The sequence below is a fragment of the Lolium perenne genome, chromosome 3 (assembly GCF_019359855.2).
Source record: "Lolium perenne isolate Kyuss_39 chromosome 3, Kyuss_2.0, whole genome shotgun sequence".
Classification (NCBI taxonomy): Eukaryota; Viridiplantae; Streptophyta; class Magnoliopsida; order Poales; family Poaceae; genus Lolium; species Lolium perenne.
Genome location: NC_067246.2, coordinates 193116881 through 193129621, shown reverse-complemented (window position 1 = coordinate 193129621; position 12741 = coordinate 193116881). Strand labels below are relative to the sequence as shown.

At 43.2% G+C, this 12741-nt stretch overlaps 1 protein-coding gene across 2 annotated transcripts; it reads right to left on the bottom strand.

The window, feature by feature from the left end:
- Positions 1–2642: 2642 nt before the first annotated feature.
- Positions 2643–11718, bottom strand: LOC127342959 (uncharacterized). Of its 2 annotated transcripts, none has more exons than XM_051369024.2 (16): positions 11429–11718; positions 11105–11268; positions 10927–11012; positions 10739–10841; positions 10095–10294; positions 9420–10021; positions 9093–9317; positions 8971–9001; positions 7847–7920; positions 7457–7571; positions 5570–5652; positions 5308–5410; positions 4776–4858; positions 3713–3818; positions 3499–3606; positions 2643–3097 (listed from the first exon to the last, which is right to left on the bottom strand). In XM_051369024.2, the coding sequence occupies exons 1-16, from the start codon at positions 11555–11557 to the stop codon at positions 2973–2975; spliced, it is 2337 nt and encodes a 778-aa protein (XP_051224984.1). In that variant the 5' UTR covers positions 11558–11718; the 3' UTR covers positions 2643–2972. The 2 variants fall into 2 exon arrangements, with proteins under 2 accessions (XP_051224984.1, XP_051224983.1); XM_051369023.2 differs by having other exon boundaries at positions 3713–3824; positions 11429–11717.
- Positions 11719–12741: the final 1023 nt, after the last annotated feature.

Here is a 12741-nt window from a genome sequence, read left to right as displayed (position 1 = left end):
CAAACCGGTTTTGTGTTCCTACATGGTGGGACAGCCATCTCATGGAAGTCTTCTAAACAGACTCTAGTGGCTACATCCACCAATCATTCTAAAATAATTGCATTATATGAGGCATCGCGCGAATGCGTATGGCTTCGCAGGATGATAAACCACATACAACAATCATGTGGTAAAGGTTCTATCGAATCTCCAACCATTATCTACGAAGATAATGCTGCTTGTGTTGCTCAGATGCAAACTGGTTACATAAAGAGCAATATCACTAAACATATTGCACCTAAATTGTTTTATCCTCATGAATTACAAAAGAGTGGGGATATAAACATCTTGCAAGTTAAATCATGCGATAATCTCGCTGACCTATTCACAAAGTCTCTACCAACTTCAACATTTGAAAAATATGTTCACGGAATTGGTATGCGACGACTTCGTGATTTGCAAGGATCAGGGGGAGTATCTCTCTGAATTATAACCTACTCAAACATTATATTACACTCTTTTTCCCTTTATGAGTTTACTCTCATGGTTCTCATCAAGGTTTTTAATGAGGTAATATCAACACAAGAATATATGTCATATATCCTATCTTCCCCACCGGGGTTTTTAATGGATGTATACAAAACATATTAATTGTCATCTAAACTTAACAATGAGTTTTATCCTTTTAAGGATTTCTCATATAAGTTATCAAAGAGACAATGATCATTATATGTTGTATCATTTTCTCCTTATTTTCCCACCGGGTTTTAAAGGAGTTTTCACAACATATCAAATACTATTCTCCTCATATTTTTCCCACATGGTTTTTGGAGGAGTTATTCAAGATAATATACGCTTGTGATCAAGACCAATATTCTCAAGATTATACAAGGAATACAAGACATATGAGAAGCAGCTTTGTTCAAGGGGGAGTGTTAGGATTACAACCGACTCTCCCGAAGGGTCGCTTAGCCAACAGACGTTTAGGAACCGTCATTAGATTAGGCATCGTTTGTATTGTGTCCAAAGCGGCGTACGGACGCGATCGTCCGTACAGACGCCTTCTCATATGGCAACTGCCATCCCTTTGTAACAGGCACCTCTACGGAGGCGTCCCAAATCCTTGTATAAAAGGGCTTTGCCCAGATCAATGAAATCACAAGTTTCACTCTTAATCTTTTGAGTTCTAACAGAATAATCAGGAGAAACTCGGTTAAGCAACAAGCAGTACCAAAGTGCATAATGATCCAAAAAGAAAAAATCGTATAAGCCATGAATACATATAATCAGGTCGGACGCACAATTTGACCGAACAGGTTTCACCCTTCAAGAACAATTACACAGAAGAGTAACACAGCGACAAAAGAGGCGTAAAAAACTCGGTTACAATCCGGCACGAGCATTCAGAATCCGGTTCGCATCGGGAAGACCTGGCTTGGCGATCGGAACTGCTGGCGGCGCTGGTTGCCGGACTGCAGCGCCCGGTCGACCATGGCGGCGCGCGAGGCACGCGACAGGGTCGTGCCGCCGGCCATGGCGCGCCGGTAGGCCTCGTCGTCCTCCATGCTCCCGCCTCCTTCCAGCGCCAGGTGCACGAGGCGGCGCATGTCGTGCGACGTCAGCTCGTCCTGCTCGGTGAGCTCGGGGCCGTCGGAGCGCGCCTCGAAGCCCGACAGCAGCAGGTTCCCTTCCTGCCCCGCGAGCGCGCCGCCGCCGCGGTACGCGCGCACCGAGAACTGCGCGCCGCAGCCGTCCTCGTCGTCGTCGTCGTCCTCGTGTCCGGCGCCGGTCTGCTGCTGATAATCCTGCAGGCTCCGCGCGCCGCTCAGATCGAACTCGCCGAACTCCATGTCGCTCCCGCTCTCGTCGTCGTCCTCCTCCTCCTCCTCGGTCCCGAACGCGTCGATGAACATGACGCGCAGGCGCAACTCCACGCCGCCGAGGCCGAGCTCGTCGCACCGCGCCTGGAAGCGCGCCGCCGCCCTCCGCGTCTCCGTCGCGACCTCCGGGCGCAGCATCGGGTTGTCGAGCCTGGCCACGAGGTCGCCGAACGCACGGTACGCGGCGCCCTGGCGCCCCAGCTCCCGGAGCGGCACGCGGCAGGCCACGTCCTCCACCGTGTCGACGTCCATGGTGCCGCCGCCGTAGTCGCTGCATTGCTCGACGAGCAGCCGGAACGTGATGACGGCGGCCTGTGAATCTGCCGCCGGGATCTCCGCGAGCAGGACCAGCTTGTCGGGTTGGCTGAGCAGGACGTGCTCGTTCACGGCGGCCATGTCTACTAGCTGCGCTTGCACGAACGGACGGACTTGCAAACGCTGATGAATAATGCGATCGCGAGAACTTGTCGATCTAGTTGTGCTCGTACTGAGCACATATGGCTTCCTTATATTGGCTGATTGGCAATCGAAACAAGACAGAGCTGAACTCGACTCGGACACGAATTCCCGTCCCGTACAGAGAACGACTGGTAGTCGGAATCGGAGTGTCCTGTTGGCTGGGGCAGTGGTGGTTTGACGAATCGATTTAACGTAACCGACTTGGAGCAATTTTAGTGGCCACCCTGCAGAAAAGCCTAAACCTCAAGCGAAATTTCCAGTCGGGCAACACATACGCATTGCATCTGCACATATAAAACAACAATCCGAAGCTGATTCCGAATATAAACCAAACGTTGACGCTAGTCGGATACATTAATAATTTTATCATACGGCCAAGGGAATCCGGCCATACAGGAAAAGAGAGATAATACACATATTTTCTAACCTCCATGTCATCCAGAAATGACACTAAAAACATCCAACAACGGTAAAGATGATGGTCGTCTCTACACTAGCGCTACATCCATCTTTTGCACATGGCCTACAGCATGGTTGCATTACATTGTGCGAGCCAACTACTGCAGCTCTTCTACATAGATAGATGGTACAGCATGACGATGCACCTGAAACGCGGAAGGGGCACTGTCTTGCGTTTGTCAAAGGCCAGAAACCTCAATACTTTGCAACATGAGCTACAATGTCTGAATATTGTTCTGGCACAAAGGATTTCACTTTCAATGCAGCCTTGCCGTCTTCACTGGGAGAATATGCTTTAATGCCAATGACTGTGGACATTGCTGCAAAAAGATTGGGGTTCAAATCAAATGTTGATGTTATTGAACATTTGCATCATATTTGCAGTAACTAACAGAAGGGTACCTAGACAGGAAGTACATCTCACAACAGAACTTAGTGTCAGTCTTTTACTCTCAACAAGTTTAAATGTGCTAGGCTACTAGCAAGATGGCAATTTCACATTTACAAGTAGCAAGTTAGCTTCGGTATGATTGCATTATTTAAATTTTGGTTTAAGCCCCATTATAACTAGTAAGCATGAGCCATGTCGAAGAGGCAATGGTCCTCAGATGACATGCATTGTTAGGAAAATATATATGTAGACAGATATATTTAATGAGTGTATACAACTTTCTCGGAAGCAGCATTTTATTCCCAGCAAAAAGAATATGGGTGTACTTACTCTCATGTATACGGCCATATAGAAATCTTTCGCCACGCCAATCCTCCAAAGGCCTTGACCGGATTCTTGTGCTCCGTCTAACGCCAGATTGCCACGAAAAACCAAATTCTGGTAGCAGTCATGACAGTAGAAAAGATCATCAGTTTCTTTACGATATAGTCGTATTTGTTTAAAAAAAGAAATGTCCCCATGTTGCAATGTGCAGAAGTAGAACCTGCCAGACTTTTCCTTCCACGCAATTCTTGCCTCTTTTTTCTCCTTTGAGTTTCCTTTCGCCCGTTGCCATTGTTTGGGGACTGTACAACCCTTGTACCGACTGTCTGTTGCTGGGAATACAAATGCAAAGTTGAATACTCAAAACTCAAAAGTTAAAAAAAAAAATTGTGTAACAGGAGGTTAATACTCCCGATTGCTTGTTGTGCATGCAACGCAAGGACCTAGACAAGTTGCGCACCTACCTATGGTGATGTGCCCTAGAGGCAATAACTATATTTTATATATTATCCCTTTTTTTTGTATGTCACTAATATTGACTGGCAAGTACGGGACTATATTTATGTTTATGATGCTAATCTAACTGAGCCAGGGTCATAAACCATATGAAAAACACATATGAACTGTAAACGAGCACATGTATTCATTGATAATGATTTACAGACCATAGATATGGAGATGTAAAAAAACTAATGTTTACAGCTGCACATACTCTAGCACTCCAATGTGCAAGATTGCTGCCCTGTACATGTGCACACCTAGGAGGCGTTGCTACGGTTGCTGTGACCCTAGAACAATCCGCAAGTTTATTATGGCCGCGAGGTGCTATAGATACTGTCAGTGTGACACTTTTTGACGGCCACAACGTGCTATAAGATAACTATTTTAACTTTCATCCGACCAGGTTTCTTCTATTCTACTCTCCTTGTGCAGCGTCTAGTTGCAATAATTACTGGTGACTTTTATACAAAAGTATTGTTTTGCACTAGCATGGCTGGCCTGTAACATTACACTACTAAACCAGAAGTGGCCACTTAGCCCCGTAAATATGGATAATGGCATGATGTGCTAAGGCTGAGCTATCTAGCATCTTCATGCTCATAAATAACATGTGCTTGACATGATAACCATACACTTTTTTCTAGCTGTCTTTATGTCGTCCTTACTATATTGTACAGATAAACATAATGTGATGCTCACTGGATGTGACATGTGTAAGACTGCAAGGACAGAAGTTTCTGTATAGCAGCTAAGAGATAGCAATGTTCAAGAAACAAACCTACCTCAATGTTTGTATCTTGCATATGAGGTTGAGTATCTGTATCACAATTTTCTGGGGGTATTCCCAGCGGGTCGCTTGCCTCTTCTGTAACAAAATATACTTTAGAACTCCATGTAAAGAAGAATGTTAAGTCGTGAAATTTGCATCAAGTAATTTAAAGCAGCTTATACAATATCTTTACAAAAAGGTACAACATAGTAACAAAACGAAATTATAATCAGTTTGCAGATTTATAAGATTTTTGTAGTGTATATATTATTAATAATGAAGCACATGAAGTACATGATATATATGATATACTTGAACAGGTTGTATATGTACGATATATTATTAATGAAGCACATGAAGTGTGATCCTGCTCTCTAAAGGCTGTGGTCCTATTTGACGAAGAGACTTAGCCCTAGCTAAGAACAAATCCTTGTAGCCAAATAGTAACTAAATGTTAAGTTACGAGGAATCGTTCTAGAGTACATGCCTACATGCCTTACAAACTATTAAACATAAACAGGAAGCAGAATAGGCAGAAGTAAGACCTGCCCCTCTTTTCCCTCTCCTCAATGGCTGCTTCCTCTTCCCATCCTGAGCTTGTTTTTGCTTACCAACCTTGAGTTGGTTGCTTACAGGAACTGCTGGTTTCTGGAAGTCAAAAGAAGGCAAGCATAAACCACTGAGAGCAGGAAAATATGTAATTTTCCTATATTTACGAAAATGCACAATCTAAACTCAATTCCTTACAGCTGCCTGCAATATCAAAGACTGACTAAAAATACAATAGTGTTTAATGAAGAGTTCTACCTCAATGTTTCCTTCATGAATATGAGATTCATTCTGTGGATCGATATCTTCTGGAGGTATTTCTGGTGTCTGGATTGGCTTATCTGTGAAGAAAACAAGCTTCAATGCAAGACTAGATGACTCGTCTATGTGTAAATGGCACAGAAAATGAGTTATGGGCTCACACAAAGCATATGGAACTCCAAATCTCAAACAACTGACAGAGATTTACAGTTCGCTCCTACCACACTATAAAATGGTCGCAAATTTTGAATCTACATACATAGAAAGACAGACAAACTCTATGGCTACTACTTCTACAGGACTTCAATAAATTAAAGTTTTACTGAATAGCATCAACATGTCACCATCTGTTACTATCTTGATGTCTGATAATAAAATTTGTAAGAGGTTACCGTTATGCTATTTCACGAAACAAGTAAAACAGTGTTAATGTAACCATGTACACATAAAGTGGTGCCTACATATAGATTAGCCCTACATGGTCTTGAGTATGCCGATGCTTCTGCATTACGGTACCTCTTTATAGGAACACACTTATCCTACAAAGGTCCCAAATCCTGGCTACAAACAACCGTCTGATCTCATGCAGAAAATGATATTGGATTGCCTTGCCCAAATTTGTCATTTGGGTCCAGAATAGCATGCTTATATTCTGTACAGGATATTCCTACAAACTATGCTGATTATAATATGTATTGTTTCCAAAATAGCATCATTAGGAAACTTAGCACTGATATGCCATAACAAGGTCATGAGAATACAATATCATCTTGCTTCATTAAATAGGTTTCTAACACAACATAAAGGTTGCTCTCCAGAATCTGTACTACCAACTCATTTGTTTAAGCACTTAAGTGTATATTAACGTTGGAGAAAAACACCGCTATAAGCCAATAACTGCACAAGAATACCAATAGAGTAGGCCACTGACTAGTAAACAACTTTTGGACTTTGCCTGCTGTTACAACATTTCACAGGATGTTGCTGAAAGTAAAGGGGATTAAAGAATGATAGGTTGCCTAAGAGGCGAGACAGAAGCATCGTCCCAGGTGAACTGTCCGAAGTTCATGAACAACGTTCAAATCTATACTATCGTATAAATTAGTCATGTCAACAGTTTAGTGCCATGGTTATGTAGTTTGGAAGAAAACAAAAATACGATTGGTTTCTCTCTTTTTTTGCTGAATCCAGAGTCCACGGCATTACAGACAACCTGTGGAAGTCTTTTGAAGGTATAAATTCAGCTCAAATTTGCATGGACTGTAGATAGGGAGTTGGAGACTGCATTCCTATGCTTTGAATTATTTACTTAACGAGTCAAGTAAGTACTCCTACATAAGGGGCACTGTGAGCATCAACTATTACAAGTTAATCAATTTATTATCTCTCTCGTTCGTCCTCTCCAACCTATGCTCTATTCCCTAATCCCCTACTGGCCATCCTCATGGAAGTAGTTACCTAGGTTCTTTCAGAACTCCACGGAATAAAAAAATTTAAGTTGTAAACTATATACGAACAGCTATGAAGTAGAAAAAGGTGGCATAGAATAGTAATATTTGTACAAGAAACACCACCAAAGGTACAACATAACACCAAACAGAGTTTAAATAAGCTGGCAAAACTTTATGAAATTATTTTTAGCATTATAAAAACATTAGCAAAAGAGGAAGGGATATAAAAAACTATTAATGTGGCACATGAAAGCACGGTTCCTATTCTCTAGACACACGTGGCACCATCCAATGATGGCGCAATCCCTGGCTAGGAACAATCCCTGTACCTAAATGTCAACTGATTCTTAATTTACAGAATCATTCTAAAGGGTGATGCACACATTAGAAATCAGTAAGTATAAATAGAAAGTAGAATAGGCCAAAGTAAGACCTGGAACTCTTTTTCCTCTCTTGGCTGGCTGCTTCTTGTTTTTTCCTTTTTGAACTGCCTTTTGCTTACCATCTATGCTCAGGGAGTGTTCATTGCTTGTATCAACTGCTCGTTTCTGGAAGTCCAAAAAAGGCAGATGTAAAAAACTTTTGCTTTATAGGCAATAAATATTTAAACTTTTTCCTACATTTAAGACAAGAATGCGCAGGAAGACACACACCTAATAAGTTATTACTTAATTTCATAAGATTATTTACAGTGGCAATTCTGAAGAACAAAAAAATGATGTATTCCTAGGATGAACTAAGTGCCAGTCAACCAAACTGACCAGGCACAGTTTTTTACAGCAGCAATTCCGAAGGAGAATAATGCATAGTGAAAGAAGCCAACCTCCATGTTTCCATCCTGAATATGAGATTGATTGTGTGTGTCTGGAGGGATTTCCGGTGGATGGACTGGCTCGCCTGTAGAAAATATGATTTAGACCTCAACAAAGGGTAGAAAGTGATGTATAAAAAAACATACACGCTTGGAAGTCTTCTAGACCTCAACGGAAGGAAATATGATTTAGACCTAATACTTGACACATTTTACCTTACTGCGAAAACTGTATGTCACGATAGTGTGGACTAGTATGTTAGTGAGTGCTTCCTAAGTCATCTAATGATCTGAGATAACTTATGTGCATGTAAAATTGTAAATGCAACAAAATGAGATGTGGTGGTGCTGGAGGGTACAAGTTTCCCATAAAGAAAAAATGCAATTACTGTTGAACTGTGCATGTAAGGCTACTGCGAGCAAACATTACTGACGAATATGATGAAGACGTAACATTACATGAAAATAAAATCTGATCAACTGATAGAGAAAGACCATGTAATTAATCAAAGCAAATACTTCTATGTGATCACAGTTCTTTGGAGGAATGCATCCATCCTTATAGGTCCCAAGCCCTTAGAAACAAACATCTGACATCATGCACCAGATGATTCTTCTTACTACCAAAATTTGCTGTTCACTTCCAGAATAGTGTGCACAAACTTTGTGCGGAAGGTTGCTAGGAGCCACGATGTATAGTATGTCTGTCTCCAAAATAGCATAACTAGCAAATTGATATGCCGCAAGCCCACAACACAGTAGATTTCATGATAATGTACTGCAACATTGTTTCTTTAACTATTTCAGCAACGGCAAATATGAACTACCATCTCATTTCTTTAAGCATCCAATTCCATGCTACTACTGGGAAGAAACAGTGGTACAACAAAAAAAAAGAGAGATTGTTTCTCTCTATTTTGCTGAACCTTGAGTTCCCAGGTCTGATGAGCAAAATGTTATACTCCCTCCGATTCATATTATTTGATTCAACTTTATCTAGATTCGTATGTATCTAGTTAATTTTTTAGACTACATGCATGCGTATCTAGACAAGGTGGAGTCAACTAATATGGGTCGGAGGGAGTAACTCTTTTGATGGCATAAGTTCATCCCAAATTTGCAAAGAAAATAGGTACCTTGAACACGCCCGTCCCCTCCAACCCCTCCCTGTCACACAGTAGGAATCAAAGTTTGATACATGTTAGACACACTGGACTGGGGTCTATAATTGACAGTCACAATTTGTACAGGAACTCACCTGATGTTCAATATTATCATCTTCACCATGCAATGCAGACGCATTTCTACCTGGTTCGCTACCCAGCACTTCAGTCGCATCACCTTCCAAATGATGAGGAGAAGAAATTGTTTGTTCGCTACCCAGCACTTCAGTCGTATCACCTTCCAAAAGATGTGGCGAAGAAATTGTTGGTTCATAATTTGCCCTCTCAATAACTGAGTGATCCATTGGCAGATCATTTTCCTGAAGCACAAAATAAAACACAATGTGCCGTGAAGTCAATGGTTCAGAAGAAGTTCAGTAATAAACAAGTGAGAAGGTAAGAAGACGTTCAATAGTAACTACCTCCAATGAAACATTGTGTCCGCTAGATGCATCCTTTTCTTTGGCAACCTCACTATCTACGCACAAACCAAATGAAGAACTTCTTGGCTCACTTTCATCTTTTGAGACTCCATTGGGAATGTTTGTTACAGGCTCAAGAACATGATCTGGAGATTTGGTGCTTGAAGTTGGGATCTCCCTTCCAGTAGAGGCCTCACCACCCGCCGAAACAACAGAATCATAAGGACTGTGCCTCGACGATTGGTTACCTGTAACAGTTCCTGGAGAATTGTCAGATTCATCGTCTTCTGAAAGATCTGCTTTATTGTTAAGAGTGTCTTTGCCAAGTATTTGTTTCTCCCATTTTGAAATTCGAGCGAGGTGGCTCCCCGATACAGATATTTCTGGAGCATGGCCACTCGTCAGATGTTTCCTTTTAGCAGTGCTGCTTACAGGCCTATCATCAGGACTGTTGAATAAGTCGGGGAGAGAAACTTTTCCTATGCTTATTTCTTTAATGTTTAACGTCTTCCGTATTAGATTTTCCTCTTCATCTTCATCCAAATTTTTGAATGCTGACAATAATTCGTCCAAAGCACCTTTACCCTTCTCAGGAAATGAATCTGTAGAGGGGAAATTATATTAAGAAAAAGTAGGTTGAAATAGTTGCAGCAGATTTTAGGAGGGTTGTTTAACCTTCTCTCACTGGGACATCTGGTATATCACATTGGCTAGAACTTGAAGGAACCGGCAGCTTGGTTCTTTCAGGAACTGAAGGAGACATGTCGTCTTGAGTGGACTGAGATTCTGTTATAGTTTCTGTTTGCGAAGGGGCTTCAATAACATCTGGGGTATCCACACCCGCACTAAAGTTGTAAGAATAGACTGATTTTCTCCTGACAGTTAAGAAAGCAAAGCATGGGTCAATTCCCTTTTATGATAAACGCTTCCAGGAGTATGACAAGTTGGTAACAACCAATACCATTTGTAAAGTGATGACAGGTTTAAAGGAACTAGTCCCTCTGTTCAATATTAGTTGATTTAGTACAAAGTTGAACTAAACCAGCGACAGCTAATATGGAACGGAGGGAGTATAGCTAATAAAGCAGACTTTTTATACTTACTGACGTCTTCAATCAGTGGCTATCATAACTCATAAGCAACAGCAAAATGATAAGTATGTAAATAAATCCAAATTAAATTTTGCAAAGAACAGGGGGCATACAAATGGTTCTAAGGTCACATTATGAATAATCTCTTTTTATTCATAAAAAAAAGATTAATATAAGTTAGAAGGAGTCGTCCATCAGATAAGACATGGAATGAAAAAGGCAGCATACCTTGCCATACCAGGCCGCTTCTTGGGTGGTTCCATAGGCCGATGATGATCTGCTGTTTCGGTTGGAACCTCGCCTCTTAGCTTTTTCATTTCCTTGTCAGCTTCTGCATTCGCGAACCATATATGTTAGAGCACTAGTTTCATTTACTACTACTTAGTAGCACCATTAGAAGGCAGTGATAGGGTTACCTTCAAGCTGATCCAAGGTTGAGAAGTACTCGTCGGGATCCTCGATGCTCGACAGCTTAGAGAAGTCGACATTTTGCAGAGGGTTGCTGCAGAACAGTAGCACCAAACCAAGTTATTCGGACCCCATTCACAGCTACATCTGAAGCTACATCTGAAAGAAGAAGCAAGAGTGAATTGCCTTTCGGGGGGCTTGAGGGAGAATCGAGCCCGCTTGCGGTCCAGCCCAGGCCTTCTGCCCTGCTGGCCGTTGACAGCCAGTCCGTCGTCCTGGTAGAGCTTGTGGATGTCGCCCCGCTCCTTCAGAACGTGCCTGGCCTGCTCCATGAGCTCCTTGGATCGTTTCTGCACCGGAGCAGACACTTTGAGATTAGCTCCAGCAATCACTGAAACTGCGGTAGGCAGTAAGAGAGAGGAAACCCTCGGCCCACAACGGGATCGAACTAGGAATGAATCCAACCAAGAAAGCGCAAGCGCGAGCAAGCAAGAGGCGAGGGTCGCGTACCAGCGGTCCGTGGAGGAGTGCCCTGGAGGGGGATGCGGCGGCGGCGGCGGGGCCAAGGGTCCGGAGGAGGAGGGACGTCGCGGAGGTGGCGGCGCTGAGGGGGTCACCCGCGGCGTCGACAGAGGCCATGCGCAGGCGGCGCAACGGCTGGATCTCGCCGCCGGCGGGGCGGGGCGGCGAGAGGAGTGGGTTGGGGAATTGGGGGACTCCGGGCCGGGGGGAATTCAAAAACCGAAACGGGGAGCGGCGCTGCGGTGGAGAGTGGGAGTGCGAGGGCGACGGGGCTGGTTGTTGTTGGATTGTTTGGGCGCTCACAGAGCAGCTGCAGCTTTTTTTTTTTTAATAACCTGGCGAAACCGATTACAAACGACTCCAAAAAAAAAAAAATACAATATGGATCCAGAAGACCACACACTGTACTCCTAAATCGCAATCAAGCCAGAGCACATGCCAAGTCTAGAACTTGAATCTGGGTGGGCTGGTTCCACTACAATGGACCTAACCATCAGAGCCAAGCTCGGCCATGTTTAATAGCCTCAGTGAGATGAAACACGTTCGGGTAAAAAAGAAAAAAACACTTTGTTTAGTACCAGTGAAGTCATTTTCTGCAGAGAGGGAAGACAGACCTCATTGTTTTGTTGTTCTTAGCATCATATGTTGGTAACATGGTAACCTTACCTCACCCATTACAAGCATCGCTACGTCGGCGATCACGAAGCCAGACATCACCATGGCACCATCCTTCACGGCATCACGCCGATCACAGGCATCACAATGTCGCAGTACACCACCATGACACCATCGTTCACGCCGGTCACAAGAATCACCATGTCGTCGGTGACGTCGCCGAACACCACCATGATACCGCCGGTCACGCCAGTCACAAGCATCACCACGTCGTCGACCACGAAGGTGAACATCATCTTGACACCACTGTTCACGCTGGTCAAAGCACCACGTCGTCGACCACGAAGCCTGACGTCATGTCGCCCTCCACGAAGCCTCACGCCATGTCGCCACCGACGATGAGGATGGCCACCACCATGGATTATCAACTATCACTTCTCACTATCATCACCATGTCGCCGTCCATGAAGATGGCAAGTGATCGAGAAGTTGAGCAAGAGTACTCCAAAATATAATTACATGTACATACGAATTACACTAGCGAGTCATTTATCTATCCATCTATGTCCACCGAAACAAAAACTTTTCAACACGAGAGTCATGCAGAATGGTGAGGTGAACTTACTCCTCAAAGGGCATTTCAAACGGTTGAGCATGTGCGTCGAATTTGGTAAAATTCTCTCAAA

Bases quoted from the DNA above. Each gene is read 5' to 3' on its own strand.
- LOC127342959 (XM_051369023.2), bottom strand. From the start codon at position 11,557: ATGGCCTCTGTCGACGCCGCGGGTGACCCCCTCAGCGCCGCCACCTCC. The intron at 10,022-10,094 runs GTTAAACAACCC...TCCCCTCTACAG, and splicing joins AGATGTCCCAGTGAGAGAAG to ATTCATTTCCTGAGAAGGGT. The intron at 7,921-8,970 runs GTACCTATTTTC...TATTTTCTACAG, and splicing joins AGGGGACGGGCGTGTTCAAG to GCGAGCCAGTCCATCCACCG.